The sequence below is a fragment of the Sapajus apella genome, unplaced genomic scaffold (assembly GCF_009761245.1).
Source record: "Sapajus apella isolate SASKATOON/1434 unplaced genomic scaffold, GSC_monkey_1.0 scaffold95, whole genome shotgun sequence".
Classification (NCBI taxonomy): Eukaryota; Metazoa; Chordata; class Mammalia; order Primates; family Cebidae; genus Sapajus; species Sapajus apella.
Window position 1 is genome coordinate 6,742,622 of NW_022437035.1, and position 23,873 is coordinate 6,766,494.

The window sequence follows — 23,873 nt, forward strand, 5'->3', positions numbered from 1 at the left end:
CCAAGCCACACAGTGAGTGAGCTGCAGCAGAGAAAAGGGGAGATTCCAGGTCGGCTGACCCTTGGCCCACAGCCTTTTCCATCCACTCAAGAAATCTGCTCTGCTGATGGAGTTGGGGAAATGGGCTGAGGAAAAACAAAGCGAGAAAGGCCACAGCCATGTGGGTGGTCGGAGGCAGGGCGAAGTGCAGAACCAGCCCCTGATATGCTCTGTTAGGAGGGCAGGTCCCCGCTGACCGCAGTTTAGGCAACCTGAAGGCCTCAGCCTGACCTAGGGTGACAAGAGTCTCCTCAAACCACCACCAGGCTCTAGAGCCCAGGTCCTGGTTCTAGCTCTGCCCTGGCCTGGCTGTGGAGCCTGGTTCAGGGCAAACACTTCCCTAGGATCCTCCTCTGGAAGGGCAGGAAAAGACCTGTCTGCTCTAAGACATGACATAACAGAGCTCTGTGTGTGGCACTGAAATGTACACATTTCTGCTGGCATCAGGGTCAAGTTCAGCCCCATTCCCCAATCCCTGAGATGTTTCCATTCTTTCCCCTCTTCTCTTCTCCTGTGATTCAGGTCATGTGCCACCCTCCCTGGTTCTTCTGACACCATTTTCCCCCTCTATATAGAAACTTTAATTACAGACATAGGAATAATAAAGAAAATTCCACTATGGCCAGGAACGGTGGCTCACACCTGTAATCCCAGCACTTTGGGAGGCTGAGGCAGGTGGATCACTTGAAGCCAGGACTTCAAGATCAGCCTGGGCAACATGGTGAAACTCCATGTATACTAAAAAATACAAAAATTAGCTGGGCATGGTGGCGGGTGCCTGTAATCCCAGCTACTCAGGAAGCTGAGGTAGGAGTATCGCTTGAACCCGGGAGGTGGAGGTTGCAGTGAGTTGAGATTGTGAGACTGCACACCAGCCTGGGTGACAGAGTAAGACTCCATCTCAAAATGAAACAACAAAAAAGTAACTTTATTTATTTATTTTTTTAGAGACCAGGGTTTCACCATGTTGACCAGGCTGGTCTCAAACTCCTGACCTCAAGTGATCTGCCTACCTCAGCCTCCCAAAGTGCTTGAATTATAGGTGTGAGCCACTACACCTGGTCAGAACATTCCATTATGTTCTAGCAAAGCTTAAGTTGTGGTGTAGAATCATATCCTAAAATATGAAAGTACAATTTATGCCCTATTATTTTAATTTTCATTATTATTATTTTTTTGAGACACGGTCTAACTCTGCTTCCCAGGCAGTGGGCATGATCGTGCTCACTGCTGCTTTGAACTCCTGGTCTCAAGTGATATTTTTATTTATTTATTTTGAAATGCAGTCTCACGCCGTTGCCCAGGCTGGAGTGCAATGGCGCGATCTCAGCTCACTGCAACCTCTGCCTCCCAGGTTCAAGCGATTCTTCTGCCTCACCCTCCCGAGTAGCTGGGATTACAGGCTCCTGCACCATGATCTGCTAAGTTTTGTATTTTGAGTAGAGATGGGGTTTCACCATGTTGGCCAGGCTGGCCTTGAATTCCTGACCTCAGGTGATCCACCCACCTCGGCCTCCCAAAGTGCTGGGATTACACGCATGAGCCACCGTGCTCGGCAATAAATGTTACTAAAATTTATTTTTGAAATAGGGTCTTGCTGGCCTCAAACTCCTGGGATCAAGTGATCCTTTCACCTCAGGCTCCCGAATAGCTTGGACTACAGGTACACACCATTGTGACTGGTCCTGTTATTTCTTTATGGACACATACACACACGTGCATGCCCTAGGAGTCTTGGAGCAGGTGAAGAGATGTATATTCCTTTTCTTTCCAGAAATTTCATAGAGCTGACACACATGCTCCTGAGAGGCGGCTTGTAAACACCTGAGGGCAGATGCATCCAGGAGCCTCTGGAAGTGTCACTTACCCCTTTCCCCAAAAATACCTCCATCCCATTCCCCTATCCCAGCCCACCGCCCAGAGAGGGTAGAAGGGCAGCATGGGGGCGGCAGTGGAATCAGTTCAGGCTGGAGGAAATTTTGGCCCAGCATTTGCTGAAGGACTGCAGCTAGAAGCAGGTGGGTGGAGAGAGTGGGAAGACAGTAGCCTTCTTAAAGGGCCAGCTGCAAAATGATCCAGACGACTAGGGAGCTGCTGTTCCGCAGAGAAGCATGGTTTCTGAGAGCCATTAACAGCAATGCAGTTCTCTCTTACTGAAGCAGGGGCCAGCCAAGGGTCCTGGCAGCTGATCTCCCAATTCCTGGGGAGCCTCATACTCAGGGGTCATTCAAAGAGTGTGGTCATTCTCATTTGCCAGATGAGAAAACAGGCTCAAAGAGGGGAGTTGGGAAGGGGACTTACCTGAAGTCACACAGTTAATGTGTAGCAGAATCAGGGCAGAAACCTAGGGCTCCAGACTCCAGGCCAGCATCATTTCCAGTAAGCACCCCTGCTCCTTAAAGCCAGGCTCAGCCTCTTACAACAGAGGAAGTGTCTCCTCTGCATTTCACTTGTGCCTCACATTTCCTGGGCAGGAGCTCAGGCCTGGTCAGAGCCTAACATGAATTACAATTAGTTTTTCTTTTCCCCTTAAAAAAAAAAACCAAACCCAAACAACAACAAAACCCAAGTCCTGGCATGGTGGCTTATGCCTGTAATCTGAGCACTTTGAGAGGCCAAGTGGATCACCTGAGCTCAGGAGTTCAATACCAGCCTTGGCAATATAGCAAGACCCTGCCTCTACTTAAAAAAAAAAAATTAGCCGGGTGTGGTGGCACGCACCTGTAGTCCTAGCTATTCGGGAGCCAGAGGTGGGAGGTTGCTTAAGCCAGTAGTTTGAGACCATAGTGAGCTATAATCTTGCCACCGCATTCCAACCTGGGTGACAGAGCAAGATTCTGTCTCAAACAAAACCAACCAACCAACCAACCAGCCTTTTAGCATTCTCTCCTTGAATCTGACGGAGACATTTGCAAGCCACACACCAGCAGAATGTCTGTCCGTATCCTAGGGGTGGGCTTGGGGTTTCTCTCCCTCCCTCTTTCCCCAAGGAGGAGTTCAGTTTTCTGCGGGCTTCCAGGCACAGAGAGCAGGTCCCCGTCTCATCTGCCTCCCCCTGACTGGGGCTGAGCTCTGGGCATCCCAGCAAGGAGGATCGGAGAGCAGGATAAAAGAAGGAAGTGGTGTAAGCCTTGGGAGGGAGGCAGAGCAGGTCTGAGTCTCTGCATTTTACAAGTCTAGGGAATGAATGGACAATCACCACCCAGGCGGCTGCCCCTGAGCTGAGTTCTTGCAGTGCCACAAGCCATGCTTCGAGTGGCCCCTGACCAGGGCAGCAGGAGCCTGGAGAGGCCTCAAACAGGTATGGGAGGCCCCAGGTGTGGTACTGCCAGGAGCAAGTGGCAACTCTGGGAGAGCCCACATAGAAGATGCTGGATGTTGGGCCTTGGCAGATAAGGGTTAACTGGAGAGCCTCCCCAAGATAAGAGGCTCACAGTTCACCACCACTCCTAGGAAGATAAGGACTCTTCTCATAGTAATGATGTCCTTCCTATGGAAGATTCTCGTCATGGTCCCACGAACTCCCCCATCATGAGGATGGTGCCTTGCATCTTCCAAGTGTTTCTAGCTTATCAGACAATTTGGTCAGAGATGTGCATTATCTTGTCTAAGGTCAAACAGAGAAGTGGAAGAGCTGGGATGCAAATGCAGATGATATTCCTCTAAAAGCTGTCTCATGCTGCTGTGGCAACACATGAAGAAGGGTGGGATTCAGTTCTGCTAGGATGTGTCCAGCACTTGTGATGGGTGTGGCACTGGTCAAATCTGTTGAGGCAGCCTATAAGCCCGGGAGAAGGGACTGATTTTCATAACAGCAGAGTCAGGGAATGTGCTCGGCACTCCCAGAGAACGATGGTTAAGGGACCAGGGACGGTCCAGAGGGCAGCCTGTCTGGCCCAGGTTCCAGGGCTGTCAGCAGATCTAGATGCCAAATCTACAGAGGACACAGAACTGGGAGGGACAGTTCATAGGTCAGATGGCAAAATCGATCAGAATCCGGATCTCAAAAACTTAAAGGATGGATTGTGGAAATTTGACAGGGAAGGATCTAAGGTCTCACCTCTCCACGTATGCAATGGAGGCAGTGGCACAGGTGAAAAGGATTTGGAGGGTTCAGTGTCTATAAGCTCCACCTGAGTTAGGAGTAGGCCTGTTGCTAAGAAGGTTTTTGGGCTGAGCACAGTGGCTCATGTCTGTAATCCCAGCACTTTGGGAGGCCAAGGTAGGTGGATTACCTGAGGTCAGGAGTTTGAGACCAGCCTGGCCAATGTGGTGAAACCTCGTCTCTACTAATTAGCCGGGTATGGTGGTGTGTGCCTGTAATCCCAGCTACTCAGGAGGCTGAGGCAGGAGAATCGCTTGAACCCGGGAGGTGGAGGCTGCAGTGAGTCGAGATTGTGCCATTGCACTCCAGGCTGGGTGACAGAAGTGAAACTATGAGTCAAAATAAATAAATAAATAAATAAATAAATACAGACAGCACTTGGGGCTATATTCGTGGCTCTTAGAGCACACTCTGAGGGAACCCTGGAAAACATTCACAGGGAAGTTATTTGCATGGACTTGAAACCAAGTTGTGGTGCTTGGTATAGGCTCCAAGGATGGGCAGCATGCTGGTCAGGGAAATGCAGGGTGACAGCTCAGAATTTTCCTGTCTTGGAAGTGTTGTCATGTGGCTAAGAAGACAATCCTATTCTCTGAGTGCCTCTGAAATGAATATCAGTTCAGTACCATGACAGCTGAGTGCAAATTGCAGCTATGATTACCTGGGAGCAAGTGGCCTTGGGGATCAGTGAGTTATTTGTGTTCAAGCCTGAACAGGATACTTTTTGGGGTGTCATGCATAAAGAGTTGACCCAGGTGAAATTGAATTCTGAAACTTGTCAGGAGCCCTGGGAGGGGATGTGTGAGCCCTTTGAGGACATGACAAGGTTGGGTGGAGGCTCATCGACCCCTCTATCCCACTGGTATATTCTGCCAGCTCTGCCACAGATTGCAGGGGCAGCTATATTCATCCTTGTTTTTTGTTTTTCTTGAGACGGGGTCTTGCTCTGTCACCCAGGCTGGAGTACAGTGGTGTGATCTCAGCTCACTGCAACCTCTGCCTCCCAGGCTCAAGCAATCCTCCCACCACTTCAGCCTCCCAAGTAGCTGGGACTACAGGTGCATGCCACCATCTGTGGCTTTTTCTCTTTTTTTTTTTTTTTTAGAGATGAGGTCTCACTGTATTGCCCAGGCTGGTATGTTCATCTTTGAACTGTGGTATCAAGGTCTCAGGACTGCATGTGAGAATGTGGAGGAGATAAACTTTGTCTGTGTAAGGGGGAAGGCCAAATGATAAGAGGGTTCAGGGTTCATTTTCGCTGAAAGGAGGTGAGACCTTTAACTTGATTATAACCAATGGGGTAAAGCTCTTTTGACCCTGGTGTTATAATGGCTGCCCCAACTGCCCTGAACCTTGACCTGCTCTCCACACAAACCTGGGGTCTGTGGTGCCCCAGTTCTCAGTAAAGGCTCTCCTGTTAGCTTCTGCTTGTGGGAAGGTGTGAGGGTTAGCTGGAGAGATGACTGAGAGGAACTGGCCCTATCATGGGAATATGGGAATCTCTCCATCCTTGGACCCCCAGTCCTGTTAACCTAATCCTGACCATGTTTCCTTGTTACAGCGAGAAGCTTCGACCTGCAGAAGGCGGAGGCTATGCTCCGGAAGGTGAGATACATTTGGCTCCGAATCCCACTGTTGCCTCAGTTCCTCCCCTTCAGAATCGCACCTTGCGTTGACATCTTTTGCCACACCTCCCACCCCGATCACAGCTTTTGGCTTTGAGTATTAGCCGACCACTGTTGCCTTATCCCTCTGGGACAAACTGCATTCCCTTCCCTGGCAACATCGGCTTTCATAGTTCTGGGCCAGCCAAGAATGATAATCTCTTCTGCTAAGACCTCTAACACAGGCAGGGCCTTCTTTTCCATTCCTGCCCAATGCTTTCTGGTGACTGCCTATGATCTGGTGGTCCATTCACGCTGTTGCTTATTGCTACATGCCTATTAAACCTCCCTCACACCATCCCTGTTTTTTTTTTTTTGTTTTTTTTTGTTTTTTTTTGAGACAGAGTCTCCCTTTGTCACCCAGGCTGGACTGCAGCGGTGGCGCGGTATCAACCCACTGCAACCTCCACCTTCCGTGTTCAAGTGAGCTCATGCCTCAGCCATGGAGTAGCTGGTATTACAGGCATGTGCCACCATGGCCGGCTAATTTTCATATTTTAGTAGAGACAGGGTATTGCCATGTTGGCCAGACTGGTCTCGAACTCCCAGCCTCAAGTGATCCACCTGCCTTGGCCTCTCAAAGTGCTGGGATTACAGGTATGAACCACCATGCCCAGCTGTCCATCCCTCCTTTAAAATCTTCCCCATTGTGTCTTTGTAGCATGTGGAGTTCCGAAAGCAAAAGGACATTGACAACATCATTAGCTGGCAGCCTCCAGAGGTGAGCACAAATTATCCTACCTCATCCCTATGCTAGGTCTTTCAGACCCACAGCCTGGCTCCTGGGATCTGGGTCCACTGAGTTTGGATCCTCAGAGGAAAGGTCTGACAATGCCCACTGAGCCCTGGTGGTCTCCATTCGAATGGGCATCTGTTGGTACCCAGGGGAGGATATAGAGAAAGATACTGATGAACCTGGAGTAAGGCCCTGTGCTCCAGGCAGGGTATGGATGCCTTCTGACCAGGCCGCTCCTCTGTGTCTTTGACCAGGTGATCCAACAGTATCTGTCAGGGGGCATGTGTGGCTATGACCTGGATGGCTGCCCAGTCTGGTATGACATAATTGGACCTCTGGATGCCAAGGGTCTGCTGTTCTCAGCCTCCAAACAGGATCTGCTCAGGACCAAGATGCGGGACTGTGAGCTGCTTTTGCAGGAGTGTGCCCGCCAGACTACGAAGGTGAGTGGACCACTGTGGCTAAAAATGAACTGACCACAACAGAGGCATTCCAGCAGAAGTAGGCACGTCATGCAGGAATATAAGTGCAGCTTCAGGGCCAAGGCCTAGACTTTAAAAACTTAAAAAAATTTTTTTAGTAGAGATGGGGTTTCACCATGTTGGCCAGGCTGGTCTTGAACTCCTGACCTCAAGTGATCTGCCCACCTCGGCCTCCCAAAGTGCTAGGATTACAGGCATGAGCCACAGGACCCAGCTGAGGCCCAGACTTTGGGATTTCCTAGACCAATGACATTTCCAAATTTTAGAATATTGCCAAATGTCTATTTTGCCACGTAAGGCCTTTAAAACAATGATCATCTATTATTGCCATCATTAACACCCAAAACTATAAGAATGGCAATAATCTCAGATTAAAAAGCAGTCCTTAGGAGGCTGCAGTGAGCTGAGATCATGCTACTGCACTCTGGCCTCAGTGACAGAGTGAGACTCCATCATCTTAAAAAATAAAAATAAAAAAAGCAGACCTTTAAAAAACTCAAATTATTGTTATTTTTCTCTTTTATCTGGGGACCCAGTGAAATGTTATTGTGGACCAACCCATCCTTGAGCAAGTGTCTGGGTATCACTGGTGAAGATGATCTCAGAATCTGAGCTTCTCTAATTCTGTATCCAAAAAAAGATAAGGATGGCTGGGTATGGCAGCTCACCTGTAATCCCAGCACTTTGGGAGGCTGAGTGGGCAGACTGAGCCCAGGAGTTTAAGACCAGCCTGGCCAAAATGGCAAGAGGCTGTCTCTAGAAAAAAATAAAAATAAAAAATTAGCTGTGTATAGTGGCTCATACCAGCTACTAGGGAGGCTGAGGTGGGGGATCACTTGCACTTGGGAGGTAGAGGTTGCAGTGAGCCATGATCACACCACTGCACTCCAGCCTGGGCAACAGGGCTAGACCCTGTGTCAAAAAAGATGAGGTTAGCTGATTCCCTTACTGAGAAAAACACTGAAGAACAAGCAGAAGCTGCCACCACGGTTTTCCCTCCTGCCCTCCTCTCAGCAGTTGTAAAGATCCAGTGAAATGATGTGATAAAGTCTGGGAACATCCCAACACTCATCTGCAAACGTTCAGAGAGCCTACTGTGCGCAGAGACCCTGGGGAGCTGGGGATGCAGGAGGCATTAGATGTGGATGCACCCCTGAGGGCTGAGGCTGCACAGAACATCTGTGCCTGTGCGTGAGTGGCTCTACAGTTACCACGCACAGAGCACACAGTGACTCAGGAAGCAGGAGGCCATCAGGCCAAACTGCAGAACAAAAGCCATCTCAGTTGTCATCTAGATCCACCCAGTCATGTACTGGAAAAGAACACGGAGACCTAGGCAGGAAGAGTGACTTGCCTAGGCCACAAATCTGGCTTGGGGTGATTATCTCAATTTGGAAAACCCTAGATCCAGCCCTAACAAGCTCTGGTTGCTCTACTGGAGCACAGTGCAGTCATTCGCCCCGGACCGGGTGGGGTTCTGCAGTAGGACAGCCTGACAAGACTTTTTGCTCTGTTCCCTGCAGTTGGGGAAGAAGGTGGAGACCATCACCATGATTTATGACTGCGAGGGGCTTGGCCTCAAGCACCTCTGGAAGCCTGCTGTGGAGGCCTATGGAGAGGTGAGAGGCAGAGTGGGGAGGAGGGGGTCAGAGGGAAGGGAAGGAGGAGTGGGCCCCTCTGCTAGGCTGTCCTGCGGGATGAGTGAGGCCTTGGGGGCAGACTCTAGTCTAGAGGAAGCAGGGCCTCTGTCCCTGGGACAGAGGTTTGAGCCTGCTGGAATCAAGAGTGATTTTGTTTCCACAGTTTCTCTGCATGTTTGAGGAAAATTATCCCGAAACACTGAGGCGTCTTTTTGTTGTTAAAGGTAAGCTGGGAATTTCTTGTGATAAAGCCAGATGGAAAAGAGGGGTAAAAAATATGACTGGGGCAGATGGAGGGTCAAACAGTGAGCCAAAAGCAGGGTCTACGGACATGTTCAGAAAATTGCTGCCCCGGCTACTGTGCTGGCTCATGCCTGTGACCCTAGCACTTTGGGAGGCCAAGGTGGGCGGATGAACTGAAGTCGGGAGTTTGAGACCAGCCTGACCAACATGGTGAAACCCCCATCTCTACTAAAAATACAAAACTAGCCGGGTGTGGTGGCACATGCCTGTAATCCCAGCTACTTGGGAGGCTGAAGCAGGAGAACTGCTTGAACCCAAGAGGAGGAGTTTGCAGTAAGCCAGGATTGTGCCATTGCACTCCAGCCTGGGCAACAAGAGCAAAACTCCATCTCAAAAAAGAAAAAAAAGTTGAGGAAATGAGCTGGGTGTGGTGGTGCATGCCTATAGTTCCAGTTTCTCAAAAGGCTGAGGCAAGAGCATTGCTTGAACCCAGGAGTTCAAGGCTGCAGTGAGCTATGATTGTGCCACACTGCACTCCAGCCTGGGTGACAGAGCAAGTCTCCATCTCAAAAAAGTAAAAATAAAATAAAAACAAAAATAGGGCTGCGCATAGTGGCTCACTCCTGTAATCCCAGCACTTTGGGAGGCCGAGATGGGCAGACCACTTGAGGCCAGGAGTTCAAGACCAGCCTGGCTAACAAAGCAAAACTCCTTCTCTACTAAAAATATGAAAATTAGCTGGGCGTGATGGTGCACACCAGTAGTCCCAGCTACTCAGGTGGCTGAGCCACAAGAATTGCTTCAATGTGGGGGGTGGAGGATGCAGTAAGCCGAGAGCTCACTGAGGCTGTGGCAAGAGCATTTCTTGAGCCCCGGAGTTCAAGTCTGTGGTGAGCTTAGATTGTGCCACTGCACTGCAGCCTGGGTGACAGAGCAAGACTCTGTCTCAATAAAATAAAAAGAAGACTATCCTTCACATATGCAGACTACTTTACAACTCACAGAACTTTCAGTATGACTTCGTTTGAGCCACCCAGCCTGATGAGATAGGAAGAGATCATTTGACTATATCCACTGTACAAATGGGATGGCAGGAGCTCAAAGATGCCCATGCTGAGCTGCACACCCTGGCCTGCTTATGTGGGCTCCACAGCCCTAGGGAACATATGGCCCAGCATGGGCTGGTGGGAGGGTAGGAGGTGCTACAGAGGACGCTGTTAGGGACAGACTGGGCACTGCTCCCAGCCTCACATTATCTGGTCTTTGTCCCAGCCCCCAAACTGTTTCCTGTGGCCTATAACCTCATCAAACCCTTCCTGAGTGAGGACACCCGTAAGAAGATCATGGTCCTGGGAGGTAAGTGGTCCAGGCTTTTCTCAACTCCAAAGGATGGTCTGTAGCCCAAATTGGGTCCAGCTTTAGAAGTATGGCCATAGCCATCAGGGTGAAAGCTCCCTCTGCTAGTTTGGGAGTAGTGGGACTTAGGAGCAAGCTGGGGCAGAGCTAGTGCTTTCATCTGTTTTCCTAAGAACTCTTTCTCTCAGACACTCTAGAAGCAAGTACTGGGTCCATTATTATAGATTCAAAGATGAATGAAACTCCAGTCCTTGCCCTTAAGGAACTTATAGTATAATAGGAGACAGAACACCTAGAAAGAGAGGCTGGGTGTGGTGGCTCGTGCCTGTAATCCCAACACTGGGAGGCTGAGGTAGGAGGATCACTTGAGGCCAGGAGTTCAAGACCAGCCTGAGCAACAAAGCAAGACCCTGTCTTTACTAAAAAATGAAAAATAGCTGGCCATAGTGGCATGCATCTGTAGTCCTAGCTATTGGAGAGGCTTAGACAGGAGGATCCCTTGAGCCCAGGAGTTCAAGGCTGTAGTGAGCTATGATCATGCCACTGCACTCTAGCCTGGGCAACAGAGCAAGACCCTGGTTTTTTGTTTTTGTTTTTGTTTTTTATAAAAGACCTAGAGATACAGAGAAAAAAAATTAAAAAACAAACCTAGAGAGAGCGAGCTATGACATAAACTAGAAAAGATAGAAGAATAGTCACAGAGAGGGTGCCACAGAGGTCGCAGGAGCAAAGTTGCTTTTAGTTGGGGAAAACTAGGAGCAGCTTCGTTTGACAAGCACCTAGTATGTGCCAGACCCAGGCTAGTGTTAAGACTATAAAGATGAATAAGACAGAATCCTGGCTGGGTGCTGTGACTCACATCTGTAATCCTAGCACTCTGGGAGGCAGAGGTGGGCAGACTGCTTGAGCTTAGGAGCTCAAGACCAACCTGGCCAGCATGGTGAAACCCTGTCTCTACTAAAAATACAAAAATTAGCTGGGCGTAGTAGCACACACCTGTAATCCCAGCTACTCAGGAGGCTGAGGCAGGAGAATTGCCTCAATCTGGGAGGCGGAGGTTGCAGTGAGTCAAGATCATGCAACTGGCACTCCCGCCTGGGTGACAGAATGAGGCTACCTCTCAATAAAAAAAAAAAAAAAAAAAAGGAAAAAGAAAAAAAGACAGAGTCCTTTGAAGATCTCTTGGCCTCTCTATCAGCATGCTATGGTACATGTATGGAAGGGGAAACCACAAAATGCATGGGAGCACTCAGTGGGAGCACTCACTCCACCTGAGCTAGGCAGGGGGTGATGCCTACCTAAGCCGTGTGCTATGGAATGACTAAGAGTCTGCCAGATGGAGCAAGGCAGGAAGCTGCTTGGCAGAAAGAAGGGCATTGAACAAAGACCTTACACAGCATGGCAGAGGCAGCTGTTACAGAATTGGAGGTAGGGTGTGGCAAGAGATGAGACTGGAGAGGGAGGCAGGTCCCAGGAATCAGGTCCTAGAGAATCCAGGGCAGTTTTAGAAGCTGGGACATGACTCTACAGGCCACTGGGAATCAGAGGAGTTTTCGGCGTGGGAGTACCACAACCAGATTTTAAACTGGTTGTATTAGCAAGATTGCGAAGGATACCAGTTTGTATACTTGCCACAATCCATCCAAGAGGTGTTGCAAGCCTGAATTGGGGCAGTGGCAATAGGTACAGAGGAGAGGATGGATGAAAACTTATTTAGGGCCAGGTGCAGTGGCTCACACCCATAATCCCAAATACTTTGTGTTTGGGAGGCCCAGGTGGGTGGATCGCTTAAGTCCAGGAATTCTAGATCAGCCTGGGAAACATTTGTAGAGATGGTGAAACTCCATCTTTATAGAAAATAAATTAGCCAGATGTGGTGGCGTGTGCCTGTAGTCCCAGCTAGTTGGGAGGGTGATTGGTGCCACTGCACTCCAGCCTGGGCAACAGAGCAAAAACCTATCTAAAAAAAAAAAAAAAAAAAGACTTATTTAGGAAGTAAAACAGCAGAACTCAATTGACTAGATGTAGGAAGTAAGAGAGAAAGAAATCTAGAATGAGCTCCTGGTGTCTGGCAGAGGTGACTGAGAGATGGTGATGCATTTGTTCAACTGGGGAAAACTAAAAGAATAAGCTCAAAAAAGCTTGAAGTTGAGCTTGAGGAGTCTGTGAGATATAAAAATGTTGGGAATACCTGAGTTTGAAGCTTAGGAGAAAACTCTGCTCTGGAGATTTGGGAGTTATCAAATAGCAGCAGCTAAAACCTTGTCAGTACGTAAGATTGCCTATGGAGGAACAGAGGTGGAACCCTGAGGGTCATCCGAGCTCAAGAGCAGGCAGAGAAGGAGGAATCCACCAGGGAGACTGAGAAGAAGTGACTAATGAGGTAGGTAGAGAAGCAAGTCAACAGGGAATGACTATGCAGGGGCAACATCAGGGCACAAGGGAAAGTGTGACCCAAAACCCAGCAAAGAAGACACACAGGCAAGCCAGCTAGGGACAGGCAGTTCAGTTTTGCTGAAGTGGAGGGAGAAAAGGCTAGAAAGGTAGACTGGGCAGCCAGGTGTAGTGGTTCACACCCATAATCCCAGCTACTCAGGAGGCTGAGGCAGGAGGACCACTTGAGCACAAGAGTTTGAGACCAGCCTGGGAGACATAGTGAGACTCTGTTTCAAAAACAGAACAAAAACGTATATTGGGACAGGCTCGTGAAAGGGAGGATGCCGCCTACAGCATTGAACTTGGGGGTGGGGTAGGAAAGAGGGATTCTGAAGGCTTCTCAATGTTCACCTTTTGGTGACACATTAAAAGTGGAGATTTTCCAAATGTGTGCTGGTGAGACCTGGGGAGTGAAGTCATCAGGGAAGTGTGGGACCTCTGGGTTCCAGTCATAGCTCTAGCCAGCAACAAGCTCAAGTTCTGCTTTTTTTTTTTTTTTAATTTAGGTCCCTACAAAAGTATTCTTTTTTTTTTTTTTTTTTTTTTTTGAGGGTGTCTTGCTCTGTCGCTCAGGCTGGAGTGTAGTCGTGTGATCACAGCTCACTGCAGCCTCAACCTCCCGGGCTCAAATGATCCTCCCACCTCAGTTTCCTGAGCAGCAGGGACTAGAGCCACACACCAGCCTAAATTTTTATTTTTTATACAGACGGGATCTCACTGTTGCCCAGGTCAGTCTCAAAGTCCTGGGCTCAAGCAGTCCTGCGTCGGCCTCCCAAAGCACTGGGATTACAGGAATGAGCCACTGCGCCCAGCCAGCTCCATGCTTTTTGTTGCCTCAGTTACTCTCTCTGTGAGATGGGAAGAATCCTCCTGGCTTATCCCAACTCTCCAGCTGGCCTGGGGGAAGAACTATAAAATCTGAGCAAGAGGTTTTCATCATTTTTGTTTTTTCTGCTGCTACCACCCACCATGGGCATGAGACGGTTTGGTTTCCTGGCAGCAGAGCTGTGTAGGAGGTTCAGTCTGTTCCCCTACCCACACCTAAAACTCTTTCAACCAAACCTGCCTCAGGCTGGGAAGGTGCAGGATCTTCAACAGAGAGGGGACATTCACTTGGGCTGGTCACTGGAGCTTGGCAGTGCAGATTAAATCACCCCAAGAAAAACAGACAGTGTTCCCCGGAGTTGCATGGTCTTTGGTCCCTAAAACTCTGAAGGCTGGCAGACTCTGGACAGTTTCTGTGGGTTTCCAGCCAGCATGCCACTGGCTTGCACCCCAGAGCCTGGAGCTGCTGCCTACATATGTTCGACATAGTAGGCAGGTTTTCGTATCAAAATATTGTTCCTGGCTGATATTTATGAATTTGCACTGGTGGACAAGTGGTTTTAGCACTGGCTGTGCTAGAGTCAAACTCTCCTAGACAGGAAAGAGCTTGGCTAAAAAAAATAAAAAATAAACAAAAAAGAGCCAAATCACTGGTGGCTCAACAGCTGAAAACATCAGGAGCAGAAGTTAAATGGTGGCTGGGGTAAAGCCAAGGAATCCATTTAAGGGGTGACCCTAGAGAAATACATTTATTTATGAAGTCATGACTTAGCTGTAGGGGAAGGTGGGGGAAAGACACACAGTTCTGCCCTCACAAGGTTCAGTCTCATCAGGACAGGGTATGTGCATTCAGGCCTTCTGCCCACCACACAAGCTGTTCCCTCTGCATGGAATGCCCTTCTCCCCTTTCTTTGTCCCCATTCCTGCTGTGCTTCAATGTATCACCTCCCTGGGGTAATAACATACTCTTCTGTGTGTAAGGCACTTCATGGTTTAAAAAGCCCTCTCGGCCAGACATGGTGACTCAGGCCTGTAATACCAGCACTTTGGGAGGCTGAGGTAGATCATCTGAAGTCAGGAGTTCGAGACCAGCCTGGCCAACATGGTGAAGCGCTGTCTCTACTAAAAATACAAAAAACTAGCTGGGCGTGGTGGCGGGTGCCTATAGTCCCAGGTACTTGGGAGCCAGTTACTTGGGAGGCTCAGGCAGAACTGCTTGAACCTGGGAGGCAGAGATTGCAGTGAGCCGAGGTCGTGCCACTGCACTACAGCCTGGGCAACAGGGTGAGATTCTGTCTCAATAAAAAAAAAAAAAAAGCTCCCTCAAGTACTTAGTTCTTTTCACTCCTACCATAACCAGGAGGGGCAAGAATAAAGTCACTTAGCTGTTCGGACACAATGAGAACAGGAACCAGGATCTCCTCCTGATTCCTGGCCTGGGACAGAGCATCCTCTGGCTCCTACTGAATCCCCTACAGTACTCCTAATGCAGGAATTTGAGGCGGGCTGGTGGGGAGTGTGGTGCATGGGCTTTTTTCCGCCTCTTTAGTGTAGACCACCAGGGTTATGGTGAAATCTTACCTAGCGTTGAGATACATCTTTATCCTTCCTTCCCTCTCCTGCCAGCAAATTGGAAGGAGGTTTTACTGAGACATATCAGCCCTGACCAGGTGCCTGTGGAGTATGGGGGCACCATGACTGACCCTGACGGAAATCCCAAGTGCAAATCCAAGGTATGGGCCACCAGAGGCTGGAGGTGAACAGGGATACCTGGCTCAAATGCACATTCCAGTTTACTCCATGCCATGCTTCTAGATCAACTATGGGGGTGACATCCCTAAGAAGTATTATGTTCGAGACCAGCTGAAACAGCAGTATGAACACAGCGTGCAGATTTCCCGTGGCTCCTCCCACCAAGTGGAGTATGAGATCCTCTTTCCTGGCTGTGTCCTCAGGTAGGGGCCTGGGCCCTTCCAGGAGACCTGAGCTTTCATCTATAGGTCCTGATGGGTGGGCTGGGGTAGGACAAGCCCTGGTTCCAGGAACCCAGGAGGGTACATGCAGACAGAATTATGTCTAAACTGGTGATGTCCCCTGCAGGTGGCAGTTTATGTCAGATGGAGCAGATGTTGGTTTTGGGATTTTCCTGAAGACCAAGATGGGGGAGAGGCAGCGGGCAGGGGAGATGACAGAGGTACTGCCCAACCAGAGGTACAACTCCCATCTGGTCCCTGAAGATGGGACCCTCACCTGCAGTGACCCTGGCATCTGTAAGTATCTCTGCCTTGGCAATACCTTGAAGCCCTATGTCCAGCTTTCTGCCTGTGAGGATCCTCTTCCTCCATGGATTTTTGGTTCTCAGAGTGTTAGAACTAGAAGTGGGATGCCATCAGATCAACCCTCTTCTTGCCTAGATGAAGAAACCTAGGCTTGGAGAGGTGAAATGACTTGTTTATGGTGGCCCAGCTGGTTAGCAGCAGGGTGGGACTTTGACCTCATACTCCCAGGTATGGGTGAGTCATAGTCCTAGGCCATCACAGGGGTTCAACACTTCTGATTTCTGGTCCAGGTCTAACTGGGTCTGTGACTGGCCAGGTATTTCTTGGGGATGCTCCTACCCAGAGGTCACAGAGGCAGAACTGGCTGGGTGAGCATGGGATTGCAAGGTAAGCGAAGTGCTCAAAAGTCCATCCTTCACCTGAGTTTCACTCATCTCCAGGCTGACCAAGGAACGAACACAGATTATGAACAGGCAGTTTACACAAGAATATAAGAATGGGGACAGCTGCGGTGGCTCATGCTTGTAATTCCAGCACTTTGGGAGGCCGAGGCAGGTGCATCACAAGGTCAGGAGATGGAGACCATCCTGGCTAACACAGTGAAACCTGGTCTCTACTAAAGATACAAAAAATTAGCCAGGCATGGTGGCACGTGCTTGTAGTCCCAGCTACTTGGGAGGCTGAGGCGAGAGAATCACTTGAACCTGGGAGGTGGAGGTTGTAGTGAGCCCAGAGCGTGCCACCACACTCCAAAAAAAAAAAAAAAAAAAGAATGGCAAACAGACATTGGAAAAGGTGCTTAACCTCTCTTAACTTTGTAATATTCATTAAAATTCCCCTTGACTCAGCAATTCTACTTCTGAAAATTTATCCTACAGAAATACACAAAGATATAGGAACAAGGATGTTTCTAGCAGCCTGGGAAACTGGCAGTAAACCATATGACCATAATAAGGTCTGTTAAGTAAATTACAGTCCATCCATACAATGTTAAAGAGAATAAACTGACATGTAAGATGTCTGAGACATGTTAAGCATGAAACACAGCATGTATGGTATGTACTCACTTTGGTTAAAGAAGTGTGTACACAGAAAAGAATTCTGGAGAATCTATGCTAACTCTAAAAGTGGTTATCTATGGGGTGACAGGATGTTTATGGAGAGCTTTCATTTTTACAGTATTTCTGCAAATATATTTTATGATGACTATGTATTAATTTTACATTTATAAGCAGAAAGCCATACTTACACCCTCCTCAACATCCACAATCAATTCTCCAGTTACTTTTTGTCAGAGCCAATGGAAAATCATTGACAGCAAAGGCTTTATTGTCAGAGCTGAGCTGGACTTGACTAAAGACTAGCTGCATGGCCTTAGGCAAATGACAAAACCTAATCTTCAGTTTCCTGACTGCTACACTGGGGATATCTCACAGGGATACTGGATGATTCAATGTGATAAGTTCTGTGAGGCGCTTAGCATAATGCCTGGCATAGAGCAAGCACTCAATGCACTGTAGTCACCACTATTATAAGGACAAAGCGTGTGGGAGAAGGGTCATCCTGGAGACAATGCTGGGAGATGGGAGAAGCCCTGTGCCCCATTTCTATGGCAGTACCAGCACCACCAGAAGATCTGAACTAGCCCCATAGATGTCTCGGCCTCTGTGCTTGTCCACACTGTCACCCAACCTGAGATTTTGCCTCCTTCCTCACATCCCAGGCATCCTTCATCTCCACCATCCCCTCCTCACAGATGCTCTGTAGTACAACATAGCTCCCTGGGGAGGGGGGAGTATTCTTATTAATGAGCAGCTGGGTCCTGGGGGAGAAGGCGTATACTGTGCGCTTCAGCAAGACCAAGGCTTAGCACAGGCCAGACAATGTCGCCCACAGAGGAGAAAGCACTTCATATATATAAGCTTGAATTTTTTGTCTGTTTCTTTGTTTTAGCAGAGATGAGGTATCGCTGTGTTGCCCAGGCTGGAGTCTCGAACTCCTGGGCTCAAGCAACCCTCCCACCTTGGCCTCCCAAAGTGCTGAGATTACCAGCATGAGTCTCCATGCCCAGCCTTGAATTTTTTTTTAACGGATGGGGAAGCTGAGGTATAGAGAAGGGATGTTATCTCTCCTATAAAGTAGCTTGTGTAAACATCAAGACAGAAGACACAAGAGAATCCTAGAGTCCTGATTCAGAACCTTTTGGGCATTGACTGTCCTTGATGTGACAGAGTGGAATCCCAGACCAGGGAAGTAATTTACTAAAGGTCACAAAGCCAGTAGGAGAGCCCCAAACCTTTCTCTAGCATCCACCCATTACCACTTCATCTTCTCTTTAGTATCCGAAGGACACTGCCCAAGAAGGGAACATGAACCTTTTAACATAATCAGGCTTCAGCTTGCAAACCCCCAAATTTATTTTAGCTCCTTCTGTATACATTCTCATACAGAACCATTACCTGCCTGCAGGGCCTTGTCTGGGATCTGCTCCTTGCCCATTCCCAAGAAGAGCAGAGTCAGGCCACAGGACCCATTCCCCCTTCCCAGGTATAAAGACAATGAAGTAGGAAGCAGCTGTTACCTGGCGCCACAGCTAAGGTTAGATGTGAACCCAGAGAACCCAGTATTAGCTTGCAAGCTCACCTGCGGGAGGGCAATGACCTTGGAGAACCAGGAGACCCCTGGAAAGTGGAACAGTGGAAATTAAAACTGTGCCAGCCTCCAATGGCAAGAATACATTAACCTTCCCCAGGCTTCTCTGGTCCTTATCCCAGGAAACTAAATTATCAGGGAGGAGAACAAAAGTTTGAATTGATTTCACTTTTGTGTTCTCATCGAATATTTACCAAGGGCCTACTGAGTATAGAATACGCAACTATGAATGAAAAGATTCCGAAGGAAAGACCTGGACTTTGTCCACTAGAAGTGCACAATGTGGTCAGAAGACTGGAAACACTGTAGGAAGGGTCAGCAGTGCTGGTGAAAAGAGCCCAGCCAGGCACCAGGAGACCTGGTTTCTGAGTCCAGCTTTGCCAATAACTCTCCCAGTGTTTTCAGCAAGTGTCTCTATTAGGTTTGGTTTTCCTTCTCCTTAAAATAGCAGAAGAGATGAATGGGCGTGGTGGCTCATGCCTGTAATGCCAGCATTTTGGGAGGTCAAGGCACGTGGATCACTTGAGGCCAGGAGTTTGAGACCAGCCTGGCAAACATGGCAAATCCCTTCTCTACTAAAAAATACAGAAATAAGCCAGGTGTGGTGGCACGTGTGATGATCCCAGCTACTTGGCATGAGAACTGCTCGAAGCCAGGAGGCGGAGGTTATAGTGAGCCAAAATTACACCACTGCACTCCAGCCTGGGCGACAGAGAGAGACTCTTAATCTGGGGTTCCCCAGAGCATTGGTGCTAAATCCTAAAGACCCAAACACTTCCTCTTTACAACAAATAGTGTCTAAAATGTCCCCTTTACTATTCTGAAGTGAAATTCAAAATACAGAAATTCTGATTATAATCCGAAAATATAACCCATCCTACCTCCACACATAATTTAAAAATCAACATAATCTCCTACTGTAATAGAAAAGAGATATACAAGGGAACTAATTTAAAACATATATTTTTTCAATACATAAATGAGGGTAAGGTTGTAGCTTTCCCATTGGGAACCACAGCCCCAGAGGGTCTACAATGGGCTCCAGGAAATCTAAGATTGTGTGCTTTCCTCAGATTCTCCAGGGGGTCAGTTACCCAACTAAAGTTAAGGAGCCTTAGCCTGGAGGGTCTCTAGGGGCTCTGTGAGTCCATGATTAGTGTCAAAATGAACCACACAGACTCTGGAGCTGCAGTGACTTCACTTCCCTTGGGCCTGTGACTCTCCATCAACCCCTTTCTTGTTTCTGAGGTCAAGTATCTTGCTAGGCAGCGCCATTATCAACCTAGTACTTGGTCCAAAGAATGCAAAGGACCTCTCCTCCAGCATGGATGATCCTGGTTGCTAAGGCTCTATTATCCAGGACAGAGATGAAGCTTCACTCTTGCCAAAGGAACTATTAGCCCTGAAAGAACTCTAGTACAGAGGAAAAACAGATGACTAACACTTTATACCATGAGGAAAGAGTGGGTGGTGTGTCTACCCTTGGTCTAAACTATGCATTTTGTCCAGAGTCAGGAAAAGGTTAAGTCTTAGGATTAAATACAGGATATTTTTTAATTGCTGGGACTAGTGAGAGAAGATCAGGGTAGGGACGGGGCAGAGCCAGTGTTTTTGTTTTCACACTCAGTTCTCCTGAACGGGTGTTTGGCTGGAATGGAACAACTTCTCAAAGAAACAGGGTTAGATTAAAAGCAGCTTGTTCCTCTGCCAAAGTGTGGAAGCTTTCTCTGCCAAGTGCATGCCCACTTTCTCTTTGAGAAAACCACTGCTAATGTCTATTATTCTATCAGGTATCTTCCATCTAGAAGCTTTATGTTTCCATAACGAGCAGGGCATACAGTGTTCGCTTCGTCAGCAAAAGTACTAAAATTGAAACAATACAGAGATTAGCACAGCCCCTTGTGTGAGGATGACAATCAGATTATCTTAAATAGAAAACAGGACATATACACATACATAATAGGAATTGTCTGCCATTCACTGTATGTTTGAAGAAATTTTGAAACAGTGAAACTCATCACAGGATTTGAGGAAACTTTCCCTTTAGGACAAGTACCAGAGTGGCATCATCAGAGAATCTGGGAGTCGAAACAGATTAAGCAGTAAAGCCAAAAGTATTTTTACATATGTATTTACAAAAATGTTACAAACTGTTTAAAACTGTTCTGTACCTTGCTTTTTTGGCCTCAGGATATACTGTGGACAGTTTCCTGTCACTTCTATGGAGCTAACCTCCTTCTTAAAAAATACATCACTATTCTATCATATGGATTACAGTATAAAATTGTTGAAGCAATTCTTCTTTGATGAACATTTGAGTTTTCCCAATCTCTTATTATCATAAATAGGGATGCAATGAACATCTTTGTCCATTTATCTTTTTGCAGGATAAATTCCTGGTACACAAGGTTTGCACATTTTACCTTTTGTCAGAAACTGAACAGAGACAGGTTTTCCAGGGTCTAAGTCAGGCAGAACAAAGGCAGCAATGTGGACCAGACGGAAACTCCAGTTCTGTCATTTCCTCACTGTGTGGCACAAGAGTCTCACCACCTCCTTTTTATCAGACATAAAAGAGGACTAATGCTGAACTCATAGATATGGGGGGAAGAGTGAGATAACATAGATTACCAACCCAGTGCTGTGACACACAGCTGTTATAATTATTACAACTGGTACTGCTGCTGCTAATTCTCCTCCCTCCTTTCAAAGTCCAGTTCAAGCTCTAACTCCTCTAAAAAGCATTTCACATGATTTCAGTCTACCAGGCCCTCTTCTTCCAAGCTGTACAGATGAGATGGTCTCTGTCACTCATCTGGCACTTGGCATGTTCTGCCTGTTTTTTTCTCTCCATGAATGTCTTGTCAACCCAGCTAGATTAAGTTTCAGAAGGTCAAGGATCACTACCTATGCCACCTTCATCCCCATGACCTGGCACACTGCCTTGCTCAGTCAATAAACATCAACAAAAATCGCTGTCCCCAAGCCCTTTGTCAGAACTGCCTGAATGTCTGGTTTCTGCCTCCCCTTAGATGTCCTGCGGTTTGACAACACCTACAGCTTCATTCATGCCAAGAAGGTCAGTTTCACTGTGGAGGTCCTGCTTCCAGACAAAGCCTCAGAAGAGAAGATGAAACAGCTGGGGACAGGCTCCCCAAAATAACGCCTTCTCCTACAGCAGGCCTGGCCCCCTCAAGTGTCTCCCTGTCAATTTCTACCCCTTGTAGCAGTCATTTTCGCACAACCCTGAAGCCCAAAGAAACTGGGCTGGAGGACAGACCTCAGGCTGGATCTGGGGATCTTTCATTTCAGAGATAGGCAGAGGAAGAGTGACTGAAGTGGGTCTCCTTGACTCTCAAATTCCTAAGGAGTCCCCAGGGGCTGGCTATTCTGATAGAATCTGTCTGTCCTGTAAAGTGTGCCAACTTCACCTGTCCAGGGACAGCAAATATAAGGAGGGGGGTACCACAGGGTGGCAGTAGGGAAAAACATTAGAAAAGGGGGAAAGATTGGGACTTAACACTTCAGGGAAGCCAGCTGCCAGGGAGAAATTTGCTTCTAAATGAACACGTGAGTTTAGATCGAAATGAGGAGTAGCAGAGTAGCTGGTTGCTAGAGTTATGGTGGGGATGAGAGGCTCTTCCAAACTTTTTAGCCTTGAGGCTGGGGTAGCTTTTGGCTTTTCCCAGGTCTCAGGAGGTGGCGTGAGTCAGCACAGATCTTCCCACTCAGGGGTAGACAGGCTGGCTTCTCCCGCACTTTGAGAACTTTGGCAACTCCTGGGCCACACGGCCTGCCTCTTTGACTACTAATGACTGTCAGTGACTCAGAGCTTCCTGGGGCTTCGGGTGCCCATCCGCTGTTCTTCATGCAAACAAAGCACAAGGGAAATGACCCCCAGGGATCACAGCTGCAGGGAGGGTCAGGGAGGTTGGGGGCGGGAGTGAATGCTAAAAGGGGATCTTCCAGTGCCCTTTTCAGTGCTGCCGGCCTCTCACCAAGCAATCCTCCAAGTCAGCAACCCAAAGACAAAAATGCTAAGTGGGATCAAGAGAGCAGCACTCGGAGAGGGTGTTTCCAGTCTGAGCGTCCCGCGGTGCCCGCCAACCCGCTTCCGGACTGACCTGAGCAAGGTCTTGGCAGTCCCATCTCTGTGGGAGGCACACAACGGATGCAGGGAGTTCAGATGCCAGTTGGCGCTGCCAGGCCAGGAGGCCCCCCAAAGGCGGGGCCGGCGTCTCGCACGCCAGGGGCTGGCGGCGGCCAAAGTTGGCCTCGAAACCACAGCCCTTACCCCGACCCCACGCGCCCAGCCAACGAATCCCAGGTGCTGGGCTGCACAGGAACACGGGAAGGCGGCCTCAGACCTGGCGGAAACGTCTTTCCCTCAGGGCCAGGCCCCGTCCCCGCCTGGGAAGCTCATCTTGCGAAGCTGAGGGAGCGCGGAACAGAAGGGGCCGAGGCTGCACTGGCCTCTGCCAGACCGCTCAGAAGGGCTTCCCGGCCTGGGTTTACAGTGCTGTTAAGAAAATTAACCGATGAATAAAGCAACATTCAGTGCGCAAGGAGTGAAATTCAATGCCCACCGCTTACTTCCTCGCTGCCTCTCACTCAAGAGGCCCAAACTTAAGCGGCCTCAAGAGCGCAGCAGCCATCCCACGCCGCTAGGTAGGGCGCAAGCGCAGACACCCTCTTCGGCTCTCTAGAATGAGCTTTCCTATGGGGCCACGCCCAGCTTGCCTTCTGATTGGCCCAGCCGGTGGGTCGGTGGGTGGTGGGTGTGTGTGCGCGCGCGCGCGCGCGCTCTTCCGCCATCTTTGATCAGGGCATGAAGGATGCTCCTGACCGCCTTCACAATGAGGGCGGAGGCCCCGCCCCACCAGCTGCTCAGTACGTGCCGCGTCGCCCGTGCGCGCCAAGTGTGAGTCGGTGCGAGCGCCCGCAGAGCTTGCGGTGGGCCCAGAGTGAGCGGGAGGCGGAGGCGGAGGAGCAGCAATCACGTGGTTTTAGGGACTGTCTAATAATTCCACGCCAGTATTGCGTGTGTTTCAGGGGCTGGGGACCACTGCGTTCCGCACCAACCTTTCTCCCACGAACCAACCACTCGCCCCTTCGGCCCCCGGGCTTGTACGGTTACAAGCCCAACTCCGCTTGAGGTCCCATACTGTCCCATACGGCCCTACAAGACTGAGGCGCCTAGGGCTGAAAGCGGCGGGCCTCAACAGGGAGTCAGTGTTACTCATTTTCCCTACCTTTATTTGATGAGAATAAGAGCTAACTCTTAATGAAGGCTACCGGGTATCACGCAAAAACCCTGTGCTTACTATTAGTCTTCGGGTTGTTGCAAAGATTAAAGGAAATAATCAGTGCCAAGCGCTTAAGAGCTTGGTATAGGTAAGTGCTCGTCAGTGTTGGC

General features: G+C 48.8%; 1 protein-coding gene and 1 long non-coding RNA gene across 8 annotated transcripts in view; one reads left to right on the forward strand and one right to left on the reverse strand.

Annotated features, from left to right (window-relative positions):
• SEC14L2 (SEC14 like lipid binding 2) overlaps positions 1-23,873 on the forward strand; it is a 30,912-nt gene that overhangs the window by 2,716 nt on the left and 4,323 nt on the right. For 2 of the 7 annotated variants that reach the window (XM_032256882.1, XM_032256886.1), the window contains 10 exons: positions 5,706-5,749; positions 6,470-6,529; positions 6,799-6,987; positions 8,550-8,645; positions 8,830-8,890; positions 10,182-10,265; positions 15,153-15,259; positions 15,342-15,481; positions 15,627-15,796; positions 21,490-21,650. In XM_032256882.1, coding sequence (XP_032112773.1) covers positions 5,706-5,749; positions 6,470-6,529; positions 6,799-6,987; positions 8,550-8,645; positions 8,830-8,890; positions 10,182-10,265; positions 15,153-15,259; positions 15,342-15,481; positions 15,627-15,796; positions 21,490-21,620 — 1,082 coding nt within the window. In that variant the 3' untranslated portion in view covers positions 21,621-21,650. Of the gene's footprint in view, positions 1-2,745; positions 4,108-5,705; positions 5,750-6,469; positions 6,530-6,798; positions 6,988-8,549; positions 8,646-8,829; positions 8,891-10,181; positions 10,266-15,152; positions 15,260-15,341; positions 15,482-15,626; positions 15,797-16,095; positions 16,389-21,489; positions 23,022-23,873 lie in introns of those variants that run through there. The other 5 variants (XM_032256885.1, XR_004262298.1, XM_032256883.1 and 2 more) reach the window with 5 other exon arrangements.
• Positions 1,732-22,666, reverse strand: LOC116535639. The gene is made up of 3 exons (XR_004262300.1): positions 22,582-22,666; positions 2,341-2,534; positions 1,732-1,863 (listed from the first exon to the last, which is right to left on the reverse strand). It is a non-coding gene; the product is annotated as an uncharacterized LOC116535639 (long non-coding RNA).